This window comes from Beauveria bassiana (assembly GCF_000280675.1).
Source record: "Beauveria bassiana ARSEF 2860 unplaced genomic scaffold BBA_S00018, whole genome shotgun sequence".
NCBI classification, from domain to species: domain Eukaryota; kingdom Fungi; phylum Ascomycota; class Sordariomycetes; order Hypocreales; family Cordycipitaceae; genus Beauveria; species Beauveria bassiana.
Window position 1 is genome coordinate 512,606 of NW_007930853.1, and position 26,967 is coordinate 539,572.

At 52.5% G+C, this 26,967-nt stretch overlaps 6 protein-coding genes across 6 annotated transcripts; 5 read left to right on the forward strand and 1 right to left on the reverse strand.

Moving 5' to 3' along the window:
* Positions 1 to 755: 755 nt before the first annotated feature.
* BBA_06377 (RasGEF domain-containing protein) lies at positions 756 to 4,434 on the reverse strand (the record flags this gene model as incomplete). The annotated part of the gene is made up of 4 exons (XM_008601474.1): positions 756 to 783; positions 902 to 1,389; positions 1,438 to 3,741; positions 3,787 to 4,434. 4 exons carry the CDS (start codon positions 4,432 to 4,434, stop codon positions 756 to 758), a joined length of 3,468 nt encoding a protein of 1,155 aa, XP_008599696.1.
* A 7,706-nt stretch (positions 4,435 to 12,140) lies between these two features.
* BBA_06378 (C2H2 finger domain protein) lies at positions 12,141 to 14,715 on the forward strand (the record flags this gene model as incomplete). The annotated part of the gene is made up of 2 exons (XM_008601475.1): positions 12,141 to 12,291; positions 12,452 to 14,715. The coding sequence occupies 2 exons, from the start codon at positions 12,141 to 12,143 to the stop codon at positions 14,713 to 14,715; spliced, it is 2,415 nt and encodes an 804-aa protein (XP_008599697.1).
* Positions 14,716 to 15,928: 1,213 nt separating this feature from the next.
* Positions 15,929 to 17,090, forward strand: BBA_06379 (glycoside hydrolase family 16 protein; the record flags this gene model as incomplete). The annotated part of the gene is made up of 2 exons (XM_008601476.1): positions 15,929 to 16,399; positions 16,470 to 17,090. The coding sequence occupies 2 exons, from the start codon at positions 15,929 to 15,931 to the stop codon at positions 17,088 to 17,090; spliced, it is 1,092 nt and encodes a 363-aa protein (XP_008599698.1).
* Positions 17,091 to 17,942: 852 nt separating this feature from the next.
* Positions 17,943 to 19,073, forward strand: BBA_06380 (glucanase B; the record flags this gene model as incomplete). Its single annotated transcript, XM_008601477.1, has 1 exon — positions 17,943 to 19,073. The coding sequence occupies one exon, from the start codon at positions 17,943 to 17,945 to the stop codon at positions 19,071 to 19,073; it is 1,131 nt and encodes a 376-aa protein (XP_008599699.1).
* A 3,933-nt stretch (positions 19,074 to 23,006) lies between these two features.
* On the forward strand, positions 23,007 to 25,003 carry BBA_06381 (C6 finger domain protein; the record flags this gene model as incomplete). The annotated part of the gene is made up of 2 exons (XM_008601478.1): positions 23,007 to 23,066; positions 23,135 to 25,003. The coding sequence occupies 2 exons, from the start codon at positions 23,007 to 23,009 to the stop codon at positions 25,001 to 25,003; spliced, it is 1,929 nt and encodes a 642-aa protein (XP_008599700.1).
* Positions 25,004 to 26,176: 1,173 nt separating this feature from the next.
* Positions 26,177 to 26,669, forward strand: BBA_06382 (uncharacterized protein; the record flags this gene model as incomplete). Its single annotated transcript, XM_008601479.1, has 2 exons — positions 26,177 to 26,411; positions 26,476 to 26,669. 2 exons carry the CDS (start codon positions 26,177 to 26,179, stop codon positions 26,667 to 26,669), a joined length of 429 nt encoding a protein of 142 aa, XP_008599701.1.
* Between the last annotated feature and the right edge of the window lie 298 nt (positions 26,670 to 26,967).

Below are 26,967 nucleotides of genomic sequence, written 5' to 3' on the forward strand. Positions count from 1 at the left end.
AGAAGTTCTCGACGCCGCCGCTCGAAAGATCCCGACATGAGATGGATTGGAAACCAAGCGGAGATGAAGAAAGCCCCCCTCTTGACAAGACCGGTACCCAGTCCAAAGTACCGAAGTAACTACCTACAGTGCCCTTTGGTAGTATTTGCTCTGAACTACCTCATACCCACTGCAGGAGACGGCAAGGCACAAGGCGTTGAAGTACCAGTGCCACTGTCACATGTCAATGCCATAGGCACACACCATTATGCGCGCTCGCAAGAAGGAGAGAGAGACGATGACAAAGGCTCCTTGGGGGGTAAGAACAAATAAATCTCAAATTTGGGCTTTCCCCATGTTTCTTACATGATCCTCGAATGTTCCAACATGCTCGTGCAGAACCTCCGTCCCCGTCTCCCCACATAAGCTCGCGTAATTCTTCCATCCTCCACAAGTCCACATCACACGGGTTGCATGCATCGTTATACCAATGAGAGTCGTGCGGCCAGCTCTCCATCAAACCTTGTTTTCCGCTTCCGTCTTCAAGTTTGCTGCCGGTCGCAACTATAATTGGTTCCTTCTTCATCGTTTGGTCAATAGCCCTAGGGCATTTGTACACAACACAGCTCTCTGTCCCAAAAAAGACATGTTCAAACAAAAGTCGTGATAAGAAACGTCGTAGTAAAAACGTCGCTCGGTTCGTTTCGGGTCGTAAAAAAACGCGCGTACGTATAATAAATCTATCCTTCCCAAAACAACAGTGCGGATCGTGGTTCTCACAGGAATCCAGACTCAGCCAGCACTCTATCCACGCCAAAGAGGCAAAAGTCAGCAAAAGAACAAAACTCCTTGACAATTCCCCGCTAGTTTCCCCCGATTCTCCTTCTTCGTTTACGCATCCTGGGTAATCAATCTTACGAACCTCACGATTTTTTCTTCCTCGCGCTCGCGTGGCTCAATCTGCAAACTCTTGTCGTACATTTCGTGCACGTCGCCCGCCGCTTGCATATTACTGAGGATGTAGTCATGCAGCTCCGGCACCGGCTGCAGCGAGTATCCCACGTTCTGATACTGCTGAATGTCGCGAATCACCTCGGCCGTCTTTGCCCGCTTCGCAAAATTGATCAAATTGGTCTTCTTGATGATCGACGGGATGCCATCCTCGATAAAGGTCAAGTCGGTCAAGTAGACGCCGAAAAACGGAATGCAAGGCGGGTTCGCCGCATGTAGAGCCTCGCGATACTCGCCAAAGTTTTTCGTGCTCGCCATCAGCTTGCGCATCGTTTCCAGCACCGCATGCGTCCGCTGCGGTACTTGGTCCCATGTTCGCTTGAGACGCGCAATCGGCGCCGTGCCGAGCGCCGAGATGATGGACGTCAGCGTAGAAAAGTTGTTCAGTGTCCGGCATTTCTGTGGACTTGTTAGTCTGCTTGCATACACTCGAGTGCGCGTACTTACGTCGGCGACTGCGACAAAATGCTTCACCACCACGACTCGCTTCTTGACGTCCTGTTGCGCCAAAATCATTTCTGCCACCCAGTTGGTCATTTGATTAGAGTGCAGAATCAGTGCCTTGACGTTGGGCGCAGGCTCGGCCTCGCCCTCGCCAATCTTCTTCTGCCAGGTCTTGTTCAGACACTCAGTCGCTTTAATTTTGCCGTAAAGTCTCGACTCGATGATAGTGAGCTGACGAGCGAATTCGGTCACGTCAATGTCTCCAAACTTTAGCTTCTTCATGTTCTTGGGCATGATCGGTGACGGCGTGCTCTGATTGAGAGTCTGAATCATACGCCTGGGGTTTGCGTCTGTGCCGCTGAGTCTTTGATTGAGCATGGTCATCAGCGGCTTTGCGCCTGGCGTTTCGGTAGAGCCGACCGTGTCTCTAGCAAAGTCATACACGTCTCGGATCAACTGCTTAGACTCGTCGTTGTACTCTTCCATCCAGAAACTATCAAACCAGTTCTTAAGTATGTTGACCACACGAAACCGAATAAGTTTTTGCTTTCTATCACGCCACGTCTCAAAATCCGCTTGCGAAAGCCCTTCAGGAGGTTGAATGGCAAAACGCTTTACTAGCAGCTCGAACAACTCTCGTGCCGTCGTAAAAGACTTGTATGTGAGGAGAAAGGTGTTATTAAAGGACGAATCAAGCTTATCGTGACGTGTGAGCTGTTCGACAAGCGCCAGCAGAGAGCCGCCCCTGACAGCGGGTTGAGCAGACTTTGTATCCCATGAAACATCGTTTTCGTGATCAAGACGCAAAAAGGCAGGGGTATCGTCTGCCTGCATACCCTGTGGTGACGGGTCTTCGCCGAAAATCTTTTTGACTTTGGAATAGTCTCCCTTTCGCAAAGTGCCAGGCGGCGGTTCGCCCTCGGTGAAGGATTGCGTGGTGGTGAGAGGAGGTCGGACAGGGGCCGTTTTCGACTCAGATCGTTGGTGAGGGCGCTCGTACGGCATCGACTCACCACGCTGCAGCGGTGCCGGAGGGACTAGGTCCCGCGACCGCGATTCTTGCTTCTTGAGCGGTTGCAGTCGCGTATTCGTTTGCATCTGCTCCGACAGCTGCTGTAATAAGTGGGCAACGTGTGATGTGTTGGTATCAAGCACTCTGCCACATGTTTGCACCATATCGAGTCTATTCTCCAGGGCTTCTCCCCGGATCTCTGACCACTCATCAGCCAAAGGGCCAGCAACGGCCTGACAGGCTAACAGTAGGTCGGCAATAGTATCATACAAGCTCTGCTTGGATTTGCTCAACTCTGCGAGCTGGGCGGACTGGGAGTTCTCGGTCAGGGAGGAAAGGTTGGCAGACTCAACGGTAGCAATCCAAGGTCGAAACAATTCAATGACCTTGCCGCCGGCCAAGCAAATATTGTTGCTAATGACCTCATGTCGATAAGCGGAGACGATATTCTCTGGCTTGGCGAGCGTTTTGTCGAGGTCACGCAGACTTGCTGTCAGCATGCGCTTCATCTCGTCCAGACGCTCAAGAAATTTGCCATCCAGGACGGCTGTCGGCTCGACAGCACCCTCGTCATCCTCGAGGAAGTTTGCAGTTATGGGGTCGCGAGGCCCAAGGCCGTTATTTTGCCAACTGCCACCCGCAGTGCTACCAAGCGCAAAGCCAGGGAATAGTCTTGGTATCTCTTCACCGCGCTGCTGTCGCGCGACCTCGACATAGCTGTACACACCCAGAAGAACACCGTCCGCTTCCTGTATACACTTCTGGACTGATTCGGCATTGGGCCAGTCTGCCGCGGCAATGTGCGACGAGATGACTAGCTTGGAAAACTTGGACATCATGTCGCGGAAGTGTGGGTAGAGCGCTTTGTTGGTGGATATGATGGACGGCTGACCAGAGTGATTGTCGGTAGTGCCAGAGCCCGCGGCAAGCAGCAATCGCAGATGATCTGAAATATCTTCGGCGCGAGCGACATAATCTGGACGATTGTTCGCGGCAATGGCGTCTCGGTACCGGTCAATGGCACCCTTCATATTAGAAACTAGTAGAGTCCAGCTGAGCGGTGGCGTCGATCCGTCATCGAAGAATGATCGTGGAACTGTTGTCGTAGTAGGGAGGTTGTAGGTAGTGCTGGTAAAGGAGGTGGCAGAAGCGATATTTGGCGGTTGATTGGAACCATTCGAGAAGCCATTGGCTGTACTGTCATTCCTTCTTATCCGATGCGGTGAGCCACCGTTGATGGAGTCCATGGAGGTGGATGGTGAAAGGGCTCCGCTAAGCGGGATACGTTGACGGGTCTAGTATGATTAGCAGGCGCAAAGACAGATGGAGGAGGGACGTACCAGTCGGCGACCTGCAAAGACGCCATCACCCTCTGCTTCTGAAGCTGAAGTTGCCGAGTCGTCGTCTTCGTCTTGGTTGAGGCCCCTGGCCATCATCTCAGCAGGGGGGCGCGTCTTGTCGGGCATGGACGCATTCATGCGATCTCTGGGCCCGGTTTCGTTTATTGAGCCTGGAGACTCTAGCGGCAACTCCATGCTCCGATCGCCAGTCATCATGTTGTAATAAAAGAGTCGGCCGTCGGGGGTAGCTTGGGGTATCCAAAAGTCGGCTCTAGACTTGTCGCCGACGTCTGTTCCCTCAAGCGGTAAGGCACCGGGCGCGTCGTTTTCAGATTCATATTCCTGCTGTTCGAAGCTCTCGTCGTAGACGTCAGCCTCTTCGTGTTGTTCGTCGCCATGATCAAGATGGGCGTTCTGGTTCTGGTCGACCAGGTCTTCAGGGCCAGTAATGATTTGGCAGTAATTGCTGGGAAACCAGCCGCGAACACCGTTGATTACGCCGTCCCACCAACCGCTTTCGAGTTGTGTGATGACTTGGATGACGTCGCCCTCATGGAAACTCAAGCTGGTTCTGTCGTCGGCCTCGTAGTCGTACAGGGCGCGAACGTACATGATACCAGATGGCGTGCTGCCAAGTGTACCATCCATAGTTATAAGGAGTGGAAAGTCGGTGGTAAACGTATTGAAGTGATGTGTCCGTCTGGCGTAGAGAGTAGCAGCGCGTCCACTGTCGTGATGGCGGCTGAAGAAGGCTGGGAACTGGGTAGAGGATGTGGGAGAAGAGATTATCGCAGATGGAGCCGCTCAGCAGCTCTCGTGCCAGCTGCAGATTTTATTGAGGTGCAAGTTGCAGAGAAGATGCCCATGTCATTGTCGCGAGGGCACGCAGGCGAGTGTCGGTTGTTCAAGGGCCGTCCGTATGTGTGGTTGCGGCGAGAGTATAGCGAGCGACAGGGGTGGAGGAGGTTGCCCCTCTCCGACAAGATTTGGTTGGGGATTTTCGCGCAGGCGTGGCTTGGGCGGGCACGACAGGAGAGGTGGACGCCAGAATTCGAGAAATGGTGAATGCGATGAAATGGTGAGTATTTGCGTTGGTAAAGGATGGCGCGGAGGGGGGGGGGTTGAGTCTTGAGAGGTCGAGGCGGCAAAAGGGATTTCGAGTCGAGAGAGGGAGGGGTGATGGCCGTGCCACAAGGTTGACTGACTCCTGACGGAACGACTTTGCGCACGTATCAGCGGCAATCAGTAGCTAGGTCGGTAGGTACCTTCCATGGTAGTACGGTTGACAACGGTCGGCGCGAGTGTTGGCGGTGTGATGTGGGGAGGGGGCTTCACTAGTGGTACTCTTTTTTTTGCCGGTCGTGGAACGGTTTTTATTGTTGTGTAAATTAGGAGTGCTTGGGTTGAGAAGGAAGGATTGCAGCGCGAATGAAGGGTGGCTTTTGGAGGTACTCAGGCATTGGAGAGGTTGCCCAGCAATGTAGAGTGGTCTAAGTATTAATCAGGACAGCGTCGCCGCAGAGAGACGAGGGTGGTCGGACGGCATCGGCAGGACATGGAAAATACCCAAAGGATAGCTGTTGGTGCCGTGACCCCCGATACAACAACTTGCATCGACTCGCTCTCATCCGTTTTTCCATCTAGGCAAATCTGCAACGTTGCTACTAGTCTTGTACAAGCCACATGATATGTAATAGACTGACTTTTACCAATGTAAATGTATACCCTTTCTGCCGTCTCCTGCATGGTGGCAGCGGCCCCGGCATAACAAACGTTGTTCCCCGTCCCGCATCCTCAATAAGCTTGTGCAATGCATCAGATATGTGTGCATGTAAGAATCTCTATTTAGTCGGTGCATTACCACATCTTGCACTCGGCACATTTCATTCAGGCCACTCTTGATCTCATGTGTCCTGTGCTGGATCTTAAAGTAGCTATAACAGGACGTTGGTGGAGTTGCTGCGGATGCAGACAAAGCTATTGACCACCATCTAATAGCATCTACTCCGTACCTAGGCAATACTCTACCAGTATGTAAGGTAGGCATGGGTGACTCTATTTACTTAGGAACGGGGCTCGTGCATTGCGACGGTCACGGCCTGGCGCTCCTGCCGGCGAATTCGGCGTACCAGTACCAGTACCAGTATCATTACCAGCAGCACAGGCCCCTCGGAGCATGTTCTGCACCTAGTTAGGTACCTAGGTACCTAACCAGTCCTACATCTACCATGCTATTTAAATAGTGTGCCTCCAGTGACACATGTATATGTGTACCGTTGCTACCTTTGCTACCCTACCTACGGATGAAAGTAGTTTAGTAGTCAATGCTGACTCCTCGCAGCACGTGGTTCTCTTGCATTGCGGTCCGCTCGCGTCACCAACGACCAACCGAGGCGGTCTGCTCCCACAAGCCCCAAACCACCCGAGATGTGGTTACGGGTACGGTGGGTTATTGCTTGATCTTTGATCCTTCTGTGAGACTTGATGAATGCACAGCTATCAGGGAGCGAAGACCAAGAACTTTGGTCACCAGTGGTAGTGAGTCGGCGATGCGCTCTGACGGCCATCATGCAAGCAATCGACTCGAAGAAGAACAAACGAAAACAGGTCACACTCCAGCGCTTGAACAAAGAGATGCCTTTGATAGACATCCGCCGAATCCGACGTACAAACTCTTCGTCATTCTTTTAGCCAATTTCGGCATACAGCCCTTCATCATTGTTTCAAAATGGCTTCGGCATCGGGCCGTAGCCAACGTTTCATGCAACCACTGATGATGTTCTTTACCGCCTCTGCCCCTTCTTGATCGTCACTTCTCTTTCCTCTCTTACGTCTCTCTTTCTTCTCCCGTCCCGAACTCTGTCTAGTCTGCACATGTCTTACATTCCTCAAATCGCACATTGTACGGAGTATTTGGCTGGCCAATGAGAAAGACATGTTGGCCATGCGTAGATGTCGCCTAGCCTGTACCTCCAGAGAAGAAAGCACACGACGTTTTCGGGGAAAAAAAGAGGAGTCTTTTTCTCAATCAGTACAAAGGGGCAACTCGAACGAGACTGTTTCTTTTTAACACAGTACATAGTAGGACAAAAAGCGGCGTCTTTTTTCTTGAAAGAACGACTAGGCAGGATCCGGCTTCTCGTCGACCAGGCAATTACCCTCACCTCAAGGTCGCCGATTTCCCAGGCTACGTTCTCCACGGAAAAAAAGAACAATGACGAGCCAAACTACCGGATGATTACAAAGAACTCGGTTCCTCTGGCTGACGGAGATCTTGGCAACCGTTTCGCTACTCGATTGTCCCCCCTTTTCTTTTTTTTTCTTCTTTTTTTTTTTTTCGAGACCGCCAGTCTGGTTCCTGAGCGAATTTGCGAGAGCCCATTGCGAGAAAGGGAACGAGACCACAACAGAACTCCAAAAAGCGACACCCGTGGGGCAGTGGTGCATCCATGAACCTGACTCTAGTCACTCGGAAGGCTCCCGCGGTCCCACTAGACCTCAATATGTACTTAAGAATTCGAGGTTCTAAATTAAACAAGCTAGCTCTGCCCTCAAACAGACCTGCGATGGGCTGACAGCTCGGCTGTCCTGGCCCTGATTTCCTTCTTCTCCTCAGGGAAAGGTCACATAAGGGAAGCACACGGTGATTACCGATCGACTGTGGCGCTAAACGAAATGATATTCGTATGCAGTGTTGACCTTTGCTCCCTCCCTTGGCCGCGCCTCATGGTCCGACGAGCTTTAGCCACATTACGGAGTAGCGCTGGCGCAAATGTCACGGGAGAGGCTCTTCATCTCCAGGGCGCTCCAATACCCAGCCGATCGTCACGGTCCCAAGAAGCATCATCTTGTCGTCCTGTCCAGACCGCCTCCAGACTCAAAAAAAGGTTGTCCTTCTTGCCAATGCAAGCCTGCATATCCGTACGGAGTACAGAATAGCCGATAATAGCTGGAACTAATACTATCAACGCCAACCTATCCTTATTACCGTTCAGGGGAGCCCACTCTCTGCTCGCCAGTGGGGAAGATGCCTTGTGTCCTTTGCTTCTTTATTATGGACGGAGTTGACATCGAGCACTTGAAAAGGGTCCACGACAATCGATTTCATTGCAGTGTAATCCGTACGGAGTAAGAGTGCCACGCAAAGGCCTTGATGCCGCGAGAATCACCAGTCTCCGTCCCCACCCCGCGCCCCCCAAAGCCATGGCAAACCCTGGGCTGAATCCATCGTCAGGCTGTGTGGAGGCGCATGTACGAAGTAACAATACTATGTACTTGACAGAGGTACCTCACCGTAAGTACTTGGTAACCTTGGGCCTGTTGGATATAGAGTGATGCATGCGTTGGCAGCTCGAGGTCTCGTGGTGCATCGGTCGGCGACTACCTATGCGTCGTTGTGTATGCATGTACGTGTTGTCGCGTGTGAAAGGCCCTCACGATTTTCACCCTTTTGCGGCGTGTCCGCAACGAGTGTCTCGGCAGAGGGGAATAATTGGGCCACCGAGACCGAATCGGAGGGGGAAAGAAGGCGTCCTTCGTCGTCGTTACCCAGTACGTCCCGATCCTCTGCTGATGAATCTCGCGATTGTTACTTGATTCTATTGCCGCGGACCCGGAGTCATCAGGGCCTGTATAATGACCTGATAGTCATCATGCCAGTCACAGAAGGATAAAAATGGACATGAAATTAGGAACCAGCCCGCGCTCGAAACGCGTCCAGGAGAAACAAAGCGAGACGCGCCTGGCGGAGCCGCGACAATGCCCCCGATCGGGCTTTGGAGGAGTGGTCCTCACTGGGCTCGCATTCTCCAGGAATGTTGCCAACGCTCGTTCGCAGAGCTCTCCAGTTTTTTATTTTGCAGGACTGATATTGCATGTCTCAATTGCTTATTAGTAGGAGAAGCAGCCATGACGCGTTTTCTGACGTGCGATTTTCTTACTTTCGAAGATATCTCTTTTTTTTCCTTCTTTCATTATAAATAGATCTAACTAGGGACAAAACGTACGACCGGTATTATAATTAGCGGCGTCCAAGTCTTGAGAAGAAGAATAGCGTTTTGCAAGGGAGAGCACCGAGATGACTCGCGTGGAAACGGGACGGGCCACCCAAGCTCATGGTCCAAGGGACGGTCCGAGCATCTCGGCTCTGACAATAAGGAGGAGGCTCGCTTGCTGTTCTTCTTGACGAAAAAGGAAAAAAAAAGAAAAAAAAAAAAAAAGCTAAAATATGACTGGCAACCCAGGGGTGTGATAATATGGACTAGGAGTCCGAAAAAAAGGAAGCTGGTGGCGTCCCACAGGACTCCCACTTGACTGTTCGCCTCTAATTAGCCTGTGCTTCAAGGGCATTATTATGGTGGCTCCCAGTGGTGCCACAGCTCTATTTACACTATTTACATAGGTACGGCGAGGCCGTGTTACAGTGGCTAGTCGTATTGATACCAAGTAGCGAGCCGTGTGAAACAAGTTCAGACACGGACTCCCAGCGCAGTGTTTTGCGGCGAGAAGTAAATGAGGAGCCTCGCTGAATCGTCAATATTCTCGGGAGATTGGACACTCCTCCTTGGTGTTGTTAGTGGTTTCTGACTGTACGAAGTAAAGGTGCACCAACATCATGGCCATGAACTGACAACATGTTCGTACTTAGTTTGTAGATCCCGCCCAGTCCGTTATGGAACCGGCTTCTGCGAGAGCCTAGCAGAGCGATGGCAAGCCCGCCTTCTGGTCTCCTTCCTTGACCGCATCCTTTATTTTGCTTTTGATGGAAGATTTGAAGCGGTCAACGCCATTTTTAAAGCCGACCGTCCGGTAGTGCTGTATTCAATACCTAAGAAAAAGCTTCCGTGCTTCTCTGGGCGGACAGCTGAGCAAGCTCCAGAGGGCGCGGTGCTGAGAGGCCACTATAATATGCCCCGCCGCCAGCGGTGGGTCTAATGCACAGCGGCCGCGTCGGCAGCAATTGGAACCACCAAAATGGTGAGCCAAACGGCTCTGGAAAATGCTGCTGTAGCCGTACTCCTACTTTTACCTTCGTAGTCTGTAATACGGACCAGCGTACCCGTACATGACTTGGGGCGGATTGGCTCCATGACGAGCTGTGTAGAGCCACTTGTTCCAGGGGTGCTTGCCAACTTGGCCTACTGTGCTACTTATCGTGCCTGCTGCGGCCCGCAGCAAGATCGTAGCAAATTCGACAACGCCTACATATCGGTGACGAAGAAGAAGAAAGCTTATTGATATTGCATTCCGTACGACTGGCAAAATGGCCCTTCAGCGAGATGCAAGTTGCATGGACAGGACGAAGAGGTAGTTTTTGGGCAACCGTGTTCTTTGCAGAGACGGCTTGACCATGGGTGAGGATCGTGATGCTGGGGGTGCATGTGCGTATGCGGTAGGACAGGATCGGGTGCGACATGATTCGACAGGAAAGGTTCTGGGAACAGAAAGTCTTGGAAGTGTCCCGTGTTCCCCCTTGAATAATAAATACTGGTAAATATACGGATTAAGTACGGATTAAGTAATAGTGAATAGGAACCAGCTGACAATGGCGCTCGCTGTGATAGTGCTGTGGTTTAGCCAAAACAGAGAGTCAGAGGCAGCAACACCAGCCACCTCGCCCCCCCTTCCCCCTCCTCGTCCCCCCATTCAGACTACCCCTCTTCCAGTGAATTCCACCGCCGCTTTATTAGTTAGTAGAGAGAGCTCCTAACTCAGTGTGGGTGTAAGCTAATATTGACAGCCTACACGCATCAGTGGGGAGACGCGACGTTCTCGTACCACTGGAGAGATAAATTGACAACTTGCCAATCGAGTAGCTGCAACTGTAGTCGGTTGCCTACTAGGGCGGCGAGCTAGTGATCCTTCCCGACTTGGTTGGTGGCGCCAGCAATCACGTCTCGCCAAGTTTGTCATGGGCGGCGGGTCAATTGGGAAAGAGTCAAAGACAGAGAAGCCAAGAGGGGACGAGGGGGAGGGGCAGCCGAGTGAGGAAAGCGCAGGCCGACAAGTGTGGGTGGAGTGCGGAGCCCATCATTCTCTTTGGTACTGATACCCCCGTAACCAGTGTCTGTTCCGTACCAGAGTCCACTGTTTGACAGACTGGCGCTGATTGTGCTGTAATACTTCGTAACTACCTACATACCTCCTACCTGCTTGCCTTGCTTGCTTTTATTGGCACAGGACGGGCCGGCGCCGCCCCCTCGCTCTCGCCCGCTGCCTGCCCCGCCCGCGGTCAGTGAGCTACGGTGGTCGGCAGTCCACTGTAATTCGATTCGTTAGGGAGGTTGCTTTGCTGCTGCAACACCAGATACATGTACCTGGTCAAGTACAGCCCCTGATGTGTTGCTCCGTTGCCGCCTCAGGCCACAAGTACATGCATCGCCGTTGCTTTTTGCTGATTTATTCGCCGTAAGACGTACCGCTCGCGAGGTACTCATAGCCTGACAACCCTCTGGTAAACAGGTAGACTATACGGATAGACGACATTAATACCTACGATGCCCCAAGACTGCCCCCCCCTTATTGAGGGGTAGGTACCTCGAGATGAGAGCTACGGTACCTGTGCCACCCACGAGACTGACCATAACCACCAACCAATGACTGAATGACTGACCCAGCTCAGCCCAGTCAGCGCACCTCTCATTTCCATTATTAGTGGCCTTTTCCCTCTGTGCTGTGCTGTGCTGTGCTGTGCTGGCCCCGCCCCTCGATTCCTCCGTTGCCCCCTCTTCCTCCCTCTCTGCCTTTTTTCCTTGTGTTGCTGCGCGCCGCCGCGATCCCCCCCTCCACCGGCCTGCTCTCGCTTTTTTTCCCAAGTCTCTTGGCCCCCGCCTGGTCGCTGGCGTCCCCCCGTTTGTCTCCCCCCTCCCCCCTCAAACTTTCTACTACTTCTCTCCGCTACTCCTCTATTTCCTCCATCTCCTTCCTTCTACGTACATCACCAACCCAACTTATCAAGCTCCCACAACGGTCTTCCGCCTCCTCCGCGTTGACCACTCCGATCAGGCTTTCGCCTTCATCATCCCAGAGGCCTTACTGTCGCCTCACACTCCAGACCCCGAATATACCCAAATCACATAGCACTTCCATGACCAGAATACCTTTCTCCCAAATGACCAGTTCTACGATTAAGACCACCGTTGTCACACTTTAAACCCCACGGGAGCGCGCGCGCGAGCGAGGCTAGGAGTTGATAGCCCAACCCGCATCCAGACGATATTCAACCATCGTTCTGCAGGTCCTCGAAACCCTTACCAGCCCTTGCAGACAGTGTTTTTCGACAACCTCTCACGCTGCTGATCTTATCCTCCAATACCAATCCCGACGGTACACCGATTCCTGACACTTCGCCTACCATGCCCGGAGCAAGCGTTGCTGTCTTGCCGCCACAGGCGGCATCGACGTCGTCCCGAAAGACTTCTCTCGCACCTGAACGCAAATACAAATGCCAGTTTTGCAACCGAGCCTTTAGCAGAAGTGAACACAGAAGCCGACACGAACGGTCACGTACGTTGATTTCATCCCCTTGTACCCATACAATACTGCTTTCTCAAAGGGCGAAGAATTGTTCCTGCCCAAGGAAGCCGCCGGACTCTCGATTTCCTAGCAACCCCATTATACGCATTCAGTCCCTTGGTCCGTGCATAATACTGACTTTGTTCTCCAGATACCAAAGAACGCCCTTTTAAATGCATGAAATGTAGGAGTACATTCGTTCGCCGCGACTTGCTACTTCGCCATGACCGTACTGTACACGCCAAAGACGGCGGTGTTCCCCTGCACAGTGATGGAAAGCGACGCGCAGGTCCCAAGACCCGAGGTATTGATGGTACACCCAAGTCAACACTCGCAACCCTTGATGCCTCCACTCTGGAGCAGATGGATGGTCCTGATGGCATCTTTGATGTTGAAGCCGCCGCCATGCTTGTTGCCGACTTGCACCACAAGGCCACCGCCGCCATGCGCAGTGATGAATCTGTTTATGATGACAGTCAGTCCATGCCATACTCGCCGCGTCCCTCCGCTGCTATGGAGCCCGCAGTCACCTACCCCTCTGGCGCCATTGCCTTGCCCCAGGTTCAGTGGGAAAGCTTCTTGTCACAGCCCGGTGCGGAGTCCAAGGCCCATCCTATTACTCCCAGTGTGGCCGGCTCCTTTGATTCTCAACGTTCTTTCGCCAGTGCCGCTACCCTTCAGCCTCATCCTAATCATCTGCCTCCCATTAGTGTTCAGAATCCTCACAGCTTCGTCCCAGCCGTTCAGTCTATGCTGAGATCTGCTTCACATTCTGATGCTGCTACGCCCATGAGTCCCACTTTCGACTCAGCTCAGGCTGGCTTTAGAGCTCCCCTGTTCTCCGGCGATGATGAGCGCAACGCGTTGCTTGATATCATTCACACTCATGATCGCGAGAATGCCATACCGGAGGGCTTCCGTCTACCTGGTCTTGGCTCGTTGAACCGCTACCTGTCGACTTACTTTGGCCTGTTCCATCACCACCTGCCTTTCTTGCACCCAGCTTCCTTTAGCCCAGCTCAGGTTTCACCTCCTTTACTTCTCGCTGTATTGAGTATCGGAGCTCTCTACGCTTTTGACCAAGACCAAGCCTACATGCTCCACATTGGCTCCAAGGTGCTCGTCAATCAATTCCTGCAGAACAAGGAAAACTTCAGCTCTCGCAAGTGCCCACTTTGGACCATGCAGAGCTCGTTGTTGAACATGATCTTTGCTAGCTGGAGCGGTGACCCCAAGGGACTCGAATGGGCGTGCTCGATCAAGAGTCTGCTCGCCAACATGGTAGCCGGAAATCGTTATGAGCTCAAGTTACGCCAGGAAGCTCGCGGCAATTCTACGCCCACACGCGCTGAATGGGTCGAGGATGAAGGTTGCCGTCGTACCTACTACGCAGTCTACATCTTCTTTGGTCTGCTGACACTAACTTACAATCACACTCCTGCAATCAGCTTCAATGAATTCGAGGATCTTCAGCTTCCGTCTACCGAGGGTCTCTGGAACGCGCAAGTCAACGATGACTATGCATGGCAAGAACATCTCACTGCTTCACCCGCTCTTACGTTCCTTGAGGCCCACGACAATCTCTTTCAGGGCGAGACTCTGCAATACAGCGCGTTTGCCACCCGTGTCATGATCAACGCCCTGTTTTTGGAGGTCTGGTATCACAAAAGAAGCCCTGAAGCACTGCAGGACGTCGTCACCGAGTACAAGCTGCGTCTAGCGCTTGAAACTTGGGACAGGTCTCTCGAACGCTGTGAACCCGAGGCCGTCAGCGTTCCGCTTAGCGCCCCTCACAAGGGTCATCCGCTGATATTTAATGCCAAGGCCATGTACCGAAACGCTCGTTCTCGCCTCGAGGTCGACCTGAAGGCTGTTCAAGAAGCTCTCCGTTATCATGACCCTTACGAAGTTGGTGCTGCCATGTCTCACGCTCGCGATCGCGTGAAGCGATCGAGCGAGATGATCAAGGTCATCGAGGAATGCTATAGCTGTATCGAAACGGCCGTTTTGCAGGGCGTTCGATGGGTTGCCCGCACCTCACCCACAAACTGGAGCGTAGAGCATCCTTTGTGTGGGCTTGATCTCATGATCATTCTTTCGCTATGGCTATACCGTCTGGAACATGACGAGGAGCCGGCGACGCAGGAAGAATTGGCCATGTACAACAAAGTAAGACAGCTTTTTGTCAAAGACCTCGATGAGACCTACATGTCTCGACTCAGCTCAATTGTCGCTCGTCTTTGGGGCTCTATGCTCGACGAAGTCGTAGTTTGGGGGATAACTCGTCTCATGGGAGAATCTTTCAAGCTACACTCCCAAGCGCTCGTCGGCTATGTCGACGATCGTGAAGCTTCCTCAAACGTCTCCACTCCTTCGATGATTTCTCAAGGAGCAGACGAGGATAGCGTGTACTAAAATTGCGACGATTGAACGATCTTTTCTTACTGTTTTCATTGAGGGTTTCACCCCGTTTCCTTTTGCATATACCTCCAGATTTGGCTTTTTCTTCTTTTGCCTTTGTCATCAGGCTAATCATCTCGGTTTCGGCGTCCATTTTTGAAATCTTGAATGGGAATGGAGTCGGCCTGCCTATGTCTGTCGCTTCTTCACTGCCTCAATCTGCTTTCCATTGGAGATCTCATCGGTATCATTCCCATTTCCAGTTTTATTGTCCGCGACGCCTGAGACAGAGCAGGCAACATGTCGCTTGCTTTAATTGGCCATTTCCTTTTTGTCATTAAGTTCTGATGCTTTTTCGGGGCACGTAATACTGTGGGACTACAGGTACACTGGCATACGAATGGGGAAGGGTTTGAAATGATATACCGGAGCAAGCAGAGGAAAATGGCATCCTGACTACTAATTTCTGCCCAGGCAGCAGACTGATTGGCTGGTCCATGATGGGAATGCCGAGTCATTTCCTCTCCTGTTCTACTACCTGTTATCTTTGATTTTTCATCTTTTCTGTTTCTCTTTCCAGCAGCCTGTTCCGTGCCAAATTGCGGTTACTTGCGTCTCGATTTCCTTGTCTGCATTTTTGTGTCTTCTGTTGCTCTTGCTTACTATTGTCATACTACTTTCCTTTTGCGAGTCTGTTAGCATGTCTTGACTCCCTTTTTCCTTTTCCTCTTCTTTGGATATTTTATTATCGTCTTTTTTTTACCCTAGTTGTGTCAACGGGCTTGAAGAACGCTAGAGCCGGGAAGCTACCTCGATGTTGAGTTGTGCCTCTTCCGGCACGATTCCTCTCTGGCTCGACTTGACCCGTTGCTCGTGTATAGATATTTAGTACTGCTTTGAATCGATAATACCTTTCTCTGTCACAAATTGGTGTCCTTTTCATTCTTGGCGTAGTCGGCGCAAATGGCTGGCAGTCGGTGCGTTTTCATTTGCGGAAGCGAGTGGTCTGTGTAACATGGCACGCAAAGGCAGGTACCAGCCAATCTGCTTTGTTTCTGCAGGCGCGAGGCCACTTGGGCTGGCGGCATAGGATCGCGACATTTTCTAACTCTTCACGTTCATCTTCGCCTAGGCCTCTACAAGACAAAATACCAGGGTTAACGCCGCGCGCCGCGCATCATCAAAGTAACAGCACATTGACTGCATTCGTCGTGCGCGAGCAGCAGACATGCGACAGCAACGCCAGAGCATCGGGCAGCAAGTTCCATTTCTCGTTTTCATCTTCTTCTGGGCATGTATAGCATCGGCAACGCGATGCACGTGCGGCTATCAAGTTGGCGGCGCACACGGCGATGATTGGCTTTTCACAGAAGCCATCGAAACGGATTTCACCAGGCTCAAGTCTATCACCGCAACCAAGGACTGGCAGCGACAAGAGTTCAACGTATCCGCAGAGGCTGGGCGTGGTAAATATTCCAAATCTTTTACCCCAGACAATGTTGCTGTCCGCCCGGGCGCGGCAGATAAAGATGCTTCTGGGAGGCAGGCTGGCGTGGCGTTGTCCGTCAGTGCCACTATTGTCAACGGTGCTGTGTCTGTTGCGGAGTTAGATACTGCTCGTCAAGATCTTCGATGGGGTTCTTACAGAGCAGGTATGAGAATGACACCTGTGAAAGGCACGTGTGCGGCCTTGTTTTGGGTAAGGAAAGTCCTCGTGTGACCGTAGTAGATACGGTGACCTGCTAATACGAACAACTGGTGATGACTAGTATTTCAACGACACACAGGAGATCGACATGGAATTTTTGTCCATGGAATATGATTGGGAAAAGAAGATATTCCCGGTCAATATCGTGATACAGTCCAAGGAGTCGGCTGCGAAAGGCTACGATGCCAATGGTACTTCGACATATAGGACGGTGAACCTCGACTTTGATCCGTCTGCAGGTTTTCACGAATATCGCTTCGATTATCTGCCAGGTAAAGTTTATTTCTACGCCGACAGCAAATTGCTGGTAGAGATGGAAGGCGACCAGGTCCCCGACAGTGCCGGGCATCTTATTCTGCAACACTGGAGCAACGGTAACCCAAAGTGGTCGGGTGGGCCGCCTCAGGAGGACGCTACTATTGTTGTCAGTTACGTAAAGGCGTACTTCAACTCATCAGACATCAGAAGAGAGGACAAGTGGAACAAGGGCTGCAGCTCGAAGCGGGTTGACGTGTGTTCTGTGCTCAACGGGACGGTAGATGACGCGACAGATGGTGGGCAGTTTTTCGATCCAAATCACACGCAGGGTAACGGTGACAAGAGTCTGGCGCCTGCCATAACGCCCAGGCTAGGGTACATGGCACTGCTGCTGATCGGGCTGGTGTTGATAGGAGCTGATTAAGTGCACGCGATGTGGGAATACTGAATGTGCTGGTTGAGACTTAACCGCGACGGGCCAAGAGCCACTTGTGTGTGGCTGGGCAGGTAGACACGAGGGTAACTAGCTTCGGAGTGTTTATATATCCGTGGTAATGATGCGCTACAATGGGTGACGATAATAGACCGAGTTCAAGATGGGATGGTGTGTGTCAGGTGCTTAGGAGGGGTTGGCTGCGACATGGTGATCATCTGACACTAGGTGACTGCGTGGGCAATGCACAATCAACTTGACCTATCTTCTAGGACCGACGTCATGTCTTTGCATCAGTAATAATGTGACTGAAGCAAAAGCAAAGTTGAACGAAAGCTTGGACATAAAGTTTGGGAGATTTGGGCCAAGGGAGCTAACAGGATGACAGCTACGAGGCGGAGCATGTGGATATCAAGCACGGGAGCGATCGACGAAGATGGGGTTCTCGAGTTATCGTCCACAGGAGACAAAATCATTCAGCTGGTCGATCCTGCGTGCACACGGTGAGCCGTACGATAAAAGGATGAGCTTTCGGACGATCTTTGAGATGGCTATTTAAAGGGCGTGGATGCGGCCTCTGCTCCGGCCTGGATTCTCTCAACTCATCATCATACTTGCACATCGGTTCAAGCCAAAACCCACATCGGTCCCCGCCAAGATAATCAAATTGGATCTGAACTACTAGCTCAATCCGAGAGAGTGAAACAACAAGCACCGTTTATCGCGCATCCAAGACACGAAGCAGGATCTTGCGCTTTTAGCCAACACGGAAGATATAGCAATCTAGACACGGAAAGATCCCCCGAGTCAACGACCAACAAGGCATCGCATCTCGTCATCACCATGTCTGGTACCTTGGAGATTGTGCTGCGCAACAGTACCAATGCCAAGACCTTGTACGCGCACGTTACTGGCACCTCGGATGACGGCCTCTTCCTCTTGTCCTCGGATGGCAAGACGGCGCACCACCCGGCCAACCCGACGCAGACGTTGACGCCGCTGGGAGCCGACTGCGCCATCAAAGTAGGCGGCGAGGGTGAAACCAAGACGTTGACGATTCCGTACGTGTCGGGCGGCCGCGTCTGGTTTTCCAAGGACAAGCCGCTCAGCTTTTTCGTCAACCCGGGACCCGCGCTCGTGGAGCCGTCGGCGCTCAACGACAAGGACGCCAACTACGAGCTCGACTGGGGCTTTGCCGAGTTTACTTTTAACCGCAGCCAGCTCTACGTCAACGTGTCGTACGTCGACTTTGTCAGTTTGCCCGTGAGCCTGCGCCTGGAAAACGCCAGCGGCAAGGTGACCAACGTGGCGGGCATGCCGAGCGACGGGCTCGAAAAGGTTTGCGCCGGCCTGACGGCGCAGGGCCAAAAGGACAGCGCCGGCTGGGACAAGCTCGTCGTCAAGTCGGGCGCGGGCGAGCTGCTCCGCGCGCTCAGCCCCAACTCGGGCGCTGTCATGGTGCCGGATCTGCTGAAAGGGTACTACGATAAGCACGTCGACGCTGTGTGGAAAAAGTACGCCGACGAGGACCTCACGGTCAACACGCAGTTCAAATGGGGCGATGTCAAGGGCCGTGTCAACCAGGCCGGGGAGCTCGACTTCGGCGGCGACGCCGGTAAGTTTGGCAAGCCGTCCGCCGCCGACATCTTCTCCTGCAACTCGGGCCCGTTTGAGCACGGCAAGGGCGCCACCGACGAGTCGCTCAACGTGGGCGCGCGCCTTGCTGCCGCGCTCAACCGCTCCACGCTGCTCATTAATAATAAGCAGCCCGAAGGCGAGAATGTGGCAAAGTACTACCAGGAGGATGTGACGAACCACTACGCGCGCATCTGCCACGCCGTGGCCGTCGAGGGCCGCGGTTACGCGTTTCCGTACGACGATGTTGGGTCTTCCAACGGCGTGGATCAGTCAGGGTTCCTGAACGATCCGAATCCCAAGACACTGACGATTGGCGTCGGCGCGCCTCTGACCTAGAAGTGGACGGACGGCCGGGAGCTCGAAAGACGATCCGCAGGTGGTTGCCCACGATGCGAGAGACAGAAGGAGGATACGACGAGCGCTCTGCCTCTGTTGATCGATATGGGCCTCGAGGATGAGGGGCGACCGTCTCTATTCCTGCATGTTGTGGCTGAAGAGCGATCGACTGGCGGACCGAGGGGCTGAGCTTCGTTGCGAGGTCAGCCGTAGAAGGGCGCGAGCGGGTGGCACGGGTTGCAGTTCCCCCGATTATCCTCCGTTGTTTCCTTTTGTCAATTTTTCTTCCTTGGCTTATTCATTCGTTTATTGTTTCTTGAAAGGTCGGCTTGTTTCCGAGAATATCCAACTGCGCCTCTCTTTTGACCCACGATCTTTTTTTCTTGTTTATCAATTGATAGAAGTATACATACCCACCTTGTACATAGTGTATATATCTGAACGTAAGACTTACATTATCACGCTACCTTTCATACATCTTTCTTCACGGCAGGCAACGCACCGGTCGTGGGCGGTGCATAAGACTGACTATCAGCATTTCAACGGGCAGGATATCGACCGTGCTGTAACATGTGTCCTTGCGCCGGACAAGTTACAGCTCGATAGGAGTATTAAAACTGCAAAACGCCGAAATTTGTGCCATCATTCATGGAGGTGCCATGCTGGCTCGCCTTGTGAGCACCGGTCGAGTACCAAGGTGATGACTGCATGAACCTGTTACACAGAGAACGGCCGAAGCTACGGGTCCAGCTGAGGCTGTTACTGCATCGAGGGCTAGTCCAGAAGAAGTCATTCTCGGGCAGACGCATCGAGAGCTGAAATTAAAAAAAAAATGTTAGAGAGAAGCTGTGCATTGCCCAGTCAGGGGGATAGATTGTGCCTGGGCTGTGCTTGAGCGGGATGCAACGGCGCGCCGCGTGATGATGCATGGTATATCATGGCGGGAAGTTGAAAGTAATTTGGGAAGCGGATAGCAGAAGGACAAATAAATTATTTTTTGTTTGTGGTTCGTGGTCATAATTCGAAAGCGGGCGTCTTGGGACTAAGAATAGTAAGATGTCCGACTCTTCAGTTTGTCCTTGTTCATGTTTGTATTCTCGATATCACTGTCTCGCTTGTTCTCGCTGTAGTCGCAACAAGTACACAAGCTCTAATCATTTTCGATCGTTGATAGTGAGGCATAAGCAGACAACGAGGGCGATGAGGCGAGATGGCGAGATGGCGGGAAGAAAGCGCTGCAGCAGCTTTCAAAGTCACCCATCAAAGTACAATTCGGCTGTCACCTGGCTGTCGCCTGCGAGGAACTCCTGTGCCCATGTCGTAAAATGGGCCAGGCTACCCCGAGGCTGACACAATGGCACCGTGCGGAGCGAAATGAATCTTGCTACAATAGAAATACGGGGAGTCCTTTCTTCGCTTGTGGGCTCGTCGCCATTCTTCTTGTGGCAAAGGTGCCCGCTCGGCCTAGCACCGATTTTTGGCGGCGCCTTTTTTTTCTCTTGGCAATATCAAGAATCTATCAGCGGACACGGGCGAATGCCGATGGCATGAGCGTGAGCGGTCGGCAACAGATATGGCGGGCCGGCTATGGGGGGGGGGTTAGCGGGGCCAAAGATCCCGCATGCATTCGGCCTATGGAAGGACGGTTTAACTAGAGATGGCAGGCATCAAGGCCATGACCGATCTTAGCGCCAGCAAGCATAACGAAGCGTCATTTAGCATTCATAACTACGAGACGGCGAGCTTTTGGTTCTCGTTGCCTTGCTGAAGGCCGTGCACGTCCTGCGCGGACATGGGCCTTTCCACCGCGCCTCCCGCGGCCTTGCTAGGTGGTGGTGCTGCTGCTGTTGCCATCACCCTCGATGGCAAACGACGAGGTTCGAGCCTGGATAACGCGTAACGGGCCCTAGGCTGGCACTGATCCATTAGAACCGGCTCGTCTATATCTGGAGCCAAGTATGTCTGCGACTGAGTTTGAACGCGTGTGAAGGCGAGGCATAACTCGAGCTGTTTGACCCTGAAAGTCAAGCAGCCGAGCTGATTTTAGCGCCGACCGTTTTCATTGCCTGAAGACCAGAAAGGTGCCAAGGCGCCGTGTTGAATTGGACACGGGGTTGAGCGGCGGGCTGTGTGGTCGGATTGCCGATGTCGTGCATCTATCTGCCTCGTCAATAGCCTTTGACCTGTGGGCACGGCCAACCAGACAAGAGATATCCACACGGCAATGGGCTCGAGTTTGATCGATCATCTTGGGTACTAGAGTGCTTCGGATGCAGGAAGTTTCCTCTAGTTCCTAGCACGTGCTCGGGTACAGAGGTTTTTTTTTTGGCCGTTTGGCTGCGGATCGATATCGTCCGCTGGCCAGCGATTGGACAGCTGTGAATAGCAATACTGGCCGTTGCTATCAACATATGGGGCATGTAGTGCCGTTTGCTGTAACATGGACGCTGCTGCCATCGGTTGTTGTTGTGGGTTGGACTGCGATGCAGCTGACTAGTAGCGACGCTTAAGGCTAGGCTGAAGTCTAGCTACAGGTGACTGCAGTGAGGTCGTGTAATGCATCCGAGGTAGCAATAGCCAGTTGATGCCGACGACTTGTATATTTCGGTCCTTTGATGATGATGGTGTAACACATTGTGTTGACTATGTTGACGGTGAGTGCTCGCTGTGTGGTAGGAGGTAGGTCAGCCCAGCACCAGAGGCCAGCCGCAGGGCTACACACCATGCAGGAAGGCCCTCGCCAGCACCCCGAGCTGAGGTTGGAGAAGAGTTGACTGGTTTTCATTGGACAATGAGCAGATGACAGGGCTGGTTGAGCCCCGTCATGGGCGGTGACGATGGGTGGATTGCCAGGCGAATTGCCAGGCGGGATCGTAGAGCGATGAGTGACGGGTGCAGGTTTTTTCTTTCTCCTCCGTTTTTCCCAAAGTACCTAAAATGTTCTGTCCTTAGACGCCCCTGCACATGGACTAAAGATGTCCGACTTCATCAGAATTTAGGGAATACCGCACGACCTAGGATAAGGCGCTAACGTAACCAGAAATGCTATCTACCTATGTACCTAGGTGAGGTAGGTAGGTAACTGTAGGCACGTACATAGGTGGTGCGTGTAGTGAACCGAGGCACCGCGGAGGCTTACAGGGCTTTAATGCGCTGTGGTGGGAAAGGACCCTTCTAAAACCGCCTAATTTAGCGCCAACATTTCGACAAATCGTTGCAAGCTTGACAAAGTTCCTTTAGCTCTCTGCTGTCTGCCAATGTCTGCAGCCTTTACCTCAAGCAGTTAGCCATCCTCATATGATGGAGTGAATTAATTAACCCGACGACTCTGTGCTGTACAAATTCAGACGGCCGCAATCCTCTTAAGCGCACTTGTCCCGCTTCATTCTTTGCCTTCTCTGTCCTACCGCTGTCGTTCTTTTGATCCCACCACTCGACTTACATTCCTAGCTGCGAGTTCCCTTCGCAAATTCCTTCTTTCAGATTCTTCCCTACATCAATTTGCCATCTTCAACTCTTATCTTCTGCGCCCTGTCACACCACCAACCCTGCCCTATTCACCCCAGCTCCCCGACCCAACACCGATTTTCGGGCTTATATACATCCACGACCCCCCCCCCCCCTCTCAAGGGCATCAGAATTGAGTCTTCGCCCACGACTCCTTTTGCCTTTTCGAGACTTGCACCTCCCGAGACAAATCTGTGGTGGCGATTTAGCTGGACAATTTCGGTACTCTGTCATATTTTATTTCCTACACCACATGCACTGCAGCCACGGCTCGCCTCACCACTTGCTCAGAGGAGCCGTTGTCAACCTGCCCTTGCTGGTACCCTCCGGCCCCGGCCAACACCAGGTTCCTTCCTCATCTTTCCCGTATGCCATCATTGCTCCGCAACGCCAGACTATCTTGTCTCATTTTCAGAAAACCACACAATGGTGTATTGCGGTAAACCCTCTAAAGGCTGCTCCAACTGCCGCAAACGCAAAGTCAAGGTATGCGAATTTTTGTGCAACCTCTACGAGCTTCTCGCCCGACCCTGTTTCTAACTGCCCTCAACTAGTGTGACCAAGGAGAACCTCACTGCGGCCAGTGCACAAAGAGGCACTTGCAATGTCCTGGCTACCGTAACCTCGTCGACCTCATGTTTCGCGACGAGAGCGAGCATGTCATTGAAAAGGCCAAAAGATCAGACGGCCGCAAACAGTCTCCCAGCCCCGCATCTCCCTGTAGTTCAGACGAATCGGCCTCGCCTGCTCTGTCAACAACACCATTGAATTGGAAGCAAACACAGACTGTGTCCAGGTTTCTATCCAGCAAAGCAAGGCACAAAAATACTTATCCTACCACGGACCAGGCCTGGCTTTGCGAAAAACAGCGAGAGCTGGCACGGGCAAAGAATCCTCGACAAGAAATCAACCCAGACCTCTTCTTGCCGTGTTATTCTGAAGATTCCTTCCACGAGCGCGGTATGGCCTTTTTTTTCTCCCGTCATGTTGCCAGAAACGACATTGGATACCAGAGCTACGACTTCATTTACGATGTTTGGAAACCCCCCAGCAATCCTAGTCCCGGGAATCAGGACAGCATCGCCGCTGGCATCGTTGCTATTGGACTGGCCGGCCTTTCCAAAGTAACTCGCTCTACAAAAATCATGGACATGGCCCGACGCAACTATGGCGCTGCGCTGGGCTTGACTACTGCCGCGCTGAGCGATCCCGCCGAAGCCGTCAAGGATACCACGATGCTTTCTGTCCTTCTTCTGAGCTCTTTTGAAGTCGTCTCCGGAAGCACACCGCAGACCATGGAAGCGTGGCAAAAACACGTCGATGGCGCTGCCGCTCTCGCCACACTTCGAGGTACCGACCAGTTCAAGACTCCTGCAGGGTGCAAGATGTTCCAAATGCTGTGCTACAGTGTGCTTCTCAGCTGCATGCGTTCCGATATTCCCGTACCGCATGTCATTGAGGAGTTGCGCAACAAGTCTCTGGAGATGGGCAAGCTCGATCAGACAAACAGAAACCTTATCGACCACATGTTCACGACGACCGAGGTACGACACCAGATCAAGACGGGCAGGATTACCGGAAGAGATAAAATCATCTCCATGCTCGCCAAGTGCGATGCCGAATGGGCTCTCCTGGCCTCGGGCTTAGCGAAAATCTGGCGGTATCGCAATATCAGATTGCCAACCGTGACACCGACGGCTATGCATCGCAACTGCCATGTATATCCTGGTCTGACAGCTACTGTCACATGGAACGGGATTAGATCTACGCGTATGCTTCTCCAGGAAGCCATCATCGAGCAGCTCTGTCATAATGTCGACAACGAGCGCTGCTTATCCACCACCGACCAGGAGCTCCTCATCAGTTGTATCAAGACGCACAACACCCTGAGCGACGCCATAATTGCTAGTGTACCGCAGTTCTTCGGTACCGTCCGGTGGGAAGATTATGTCACGAGTGACGCTGCGGAAACGTCTCCAATCAGCACCCCCACGGAGCCTTTAAGCCCGGACTTGGGCCCCTCGAGCTCTCAGGGGTCCGAGCCCATCGTTACGCCACACGAGGAAGTGGCTGGTCGGACGGGACAGTCCGTCGTCGCTGTGCTGCCGTCTCTATTTGAGAACAAGGAACGGCCGCTCGGCGAGCTGTGGTGCGACATGGAGCGCATCATGACCCTTGCGGGCTCGTGCACCTCGATTGTTTGGCCGCTGTTCAAGATTGGCATCTCACCCAACTGCACCCCTGAGAAGCGCGCCTATGTTTTCAACAGGCTAATGGCCATCTACGATGAGACGGGACTGGAGAATGCGCTCGAGGTAGCGGAATCGGTACAGCAGAAAATGACAGAGTATCGCACGCAGAACTGCGCAAGCTCGGCCAGTGTTGCCCTGTCCAACTCACTGCCCGTTTCGGTGGATATTTAACCTACAAAGAGACGGTACATATGATTGTGTAAAGAACATTTATTTTTTAATTGTTTGGGGTATATGGCGTTTTAAGTTGTCGGCTGCAGCGATTGATATTCGCACAATGCTCCATTGGGACACCACGGCTTAGGATATACAAAATATGTTGTGGAAATTCATCCCCGTGTTTCGATGTCTCAACACCCTGTTCTTCTGTACTCTGTCATATGAGTGATTGTTCGGGCCACGCAATGCCACGAATGAGCCCACAGGAGGCGCTTTGCAACCAGCCTCGCCCGGAGGCTTCAGCCCGACTGGGAGGCTCAGATTACGTTCCAGAGGCTTGAGTGCGGCTCGCAATATGGTGCTGCTTGCCACTATTCTCGCGGCAGCCGGCCTGTAGTAACACCGCATGTGTCCTGTCGAGTGCGACGAACCTGATGCTGTCAAAGTGAAGGGATGACGATGCGAAGGGCAAGAGGCGAAAGAAGTCGCCACCAAGTATCACTACATGTGTCTGACGGGCTATGGCCACGCCACTGCAACCTGCGCCTGCAACAGTGACGTAGCCTTACTGCGCGTGGTTCAATACGGACAATAGGCTCAAGAAGATATGCTGATGCTCCTGAGTTTTCCTTCAGTCAAGAGTATTCCTGTGCCTAAGTATGAGCCTCAGCCGGCTTCGTGGCTATTTTGGTCCGTGTATGCTCTTTGAGAGCCATGAGGATGCGGACATGCTTGCTGGTCCTCGCGAGTATACGCCACGCACCACAATGCACACCACACCACAGCACACCACACCACAGCACACCACACCACAGCACACCACACCACAGCACACCACACCGCGGATAATCACAGGTCTCGGTACGTCATGGTATTCATGATATTCGTATTGACTGGTCGAAATTTGTCCCTCAGAGGGTGAGTTTGCCCCTTTTCGCCCTGTTTAGGCCAAGAGTCGCTGAGCAACCCGCTGGCCATGGCAGTGACATGGAAGGAGCGTATGTCGGTGACATGCATCGGCTCGTATCGTCACATAATGCCGCCACATATAGCAATATTTCATCCGTGCATGGCTTTCAGCTTGAAGTAGCATCATCAAAAAGGCTTTTAAATACATATAAAGTACATGCAGTTCCATATTGATCGCATCAAGTCGAATTATACTCCAAGTCTACTACCATCACGATGCGCTTTTCAGCTCTCCTTCAGGCGTCTTTCTTGGCCGCATCTACCCACGCATCCCTCGTGGATATCAAAGTGCCCAAAGCTGTCCGCAAGGGCGAGTCGTTTGCTGCTTTCGTTCATGTGCAGAGCGCCATGAGCAGCGGGGAGGTGGCTTACATCTGGGGCGAGCTGCCCAACAACCTCGACAGCCCGGACAATGAGATGGGCCAGGTCTTGACCGTCACGGACGCGAAAAGTGAGTTTACGAGCCTGGTGCAGAGTACGTGCTTGTCGTCTACTGGATTGCTAACACGCTTTAGCTCTGCGACTGGGAGAGAATCACGTCAGGTTGCCCGGCCTGTTCTGGTTCAAAGACGGCGCCGTGACGCTCAAGGTGCGAGTTATTACGTATGCGGGCGTAGCAGGCACTCTTGATCATTTCATCTGCCAGACCAATATCAAGCAGGGCGACAGGACCAGCAGCGACTTTGTGACTCTGGACTGCAAGCGATAGAGTGGCGAGTGTAGTGTTGAACCCATTTGAGTATTTGCTGCGGAGGATCCTCAATAAGTTTTTTCCAAACGACAAACGCGAGTGCTGTGAATCATTTTAGTATTCTTATCAAGCTTGAATTTTCATTCAGTTTTGGCTTGGCATTTCTTCACCAGAGTGATGTAGGGACTACTTATGGAGTGGCGCGTCGCCAATCTAAAGTGCACACCAAAGAACGCGCTGGCGACGTGCAGGCTGCTCCACACCAATCAAGTCCCTGCTGGTCAATCACTTCGCTTCGTGCTCAAGCTTGCACATT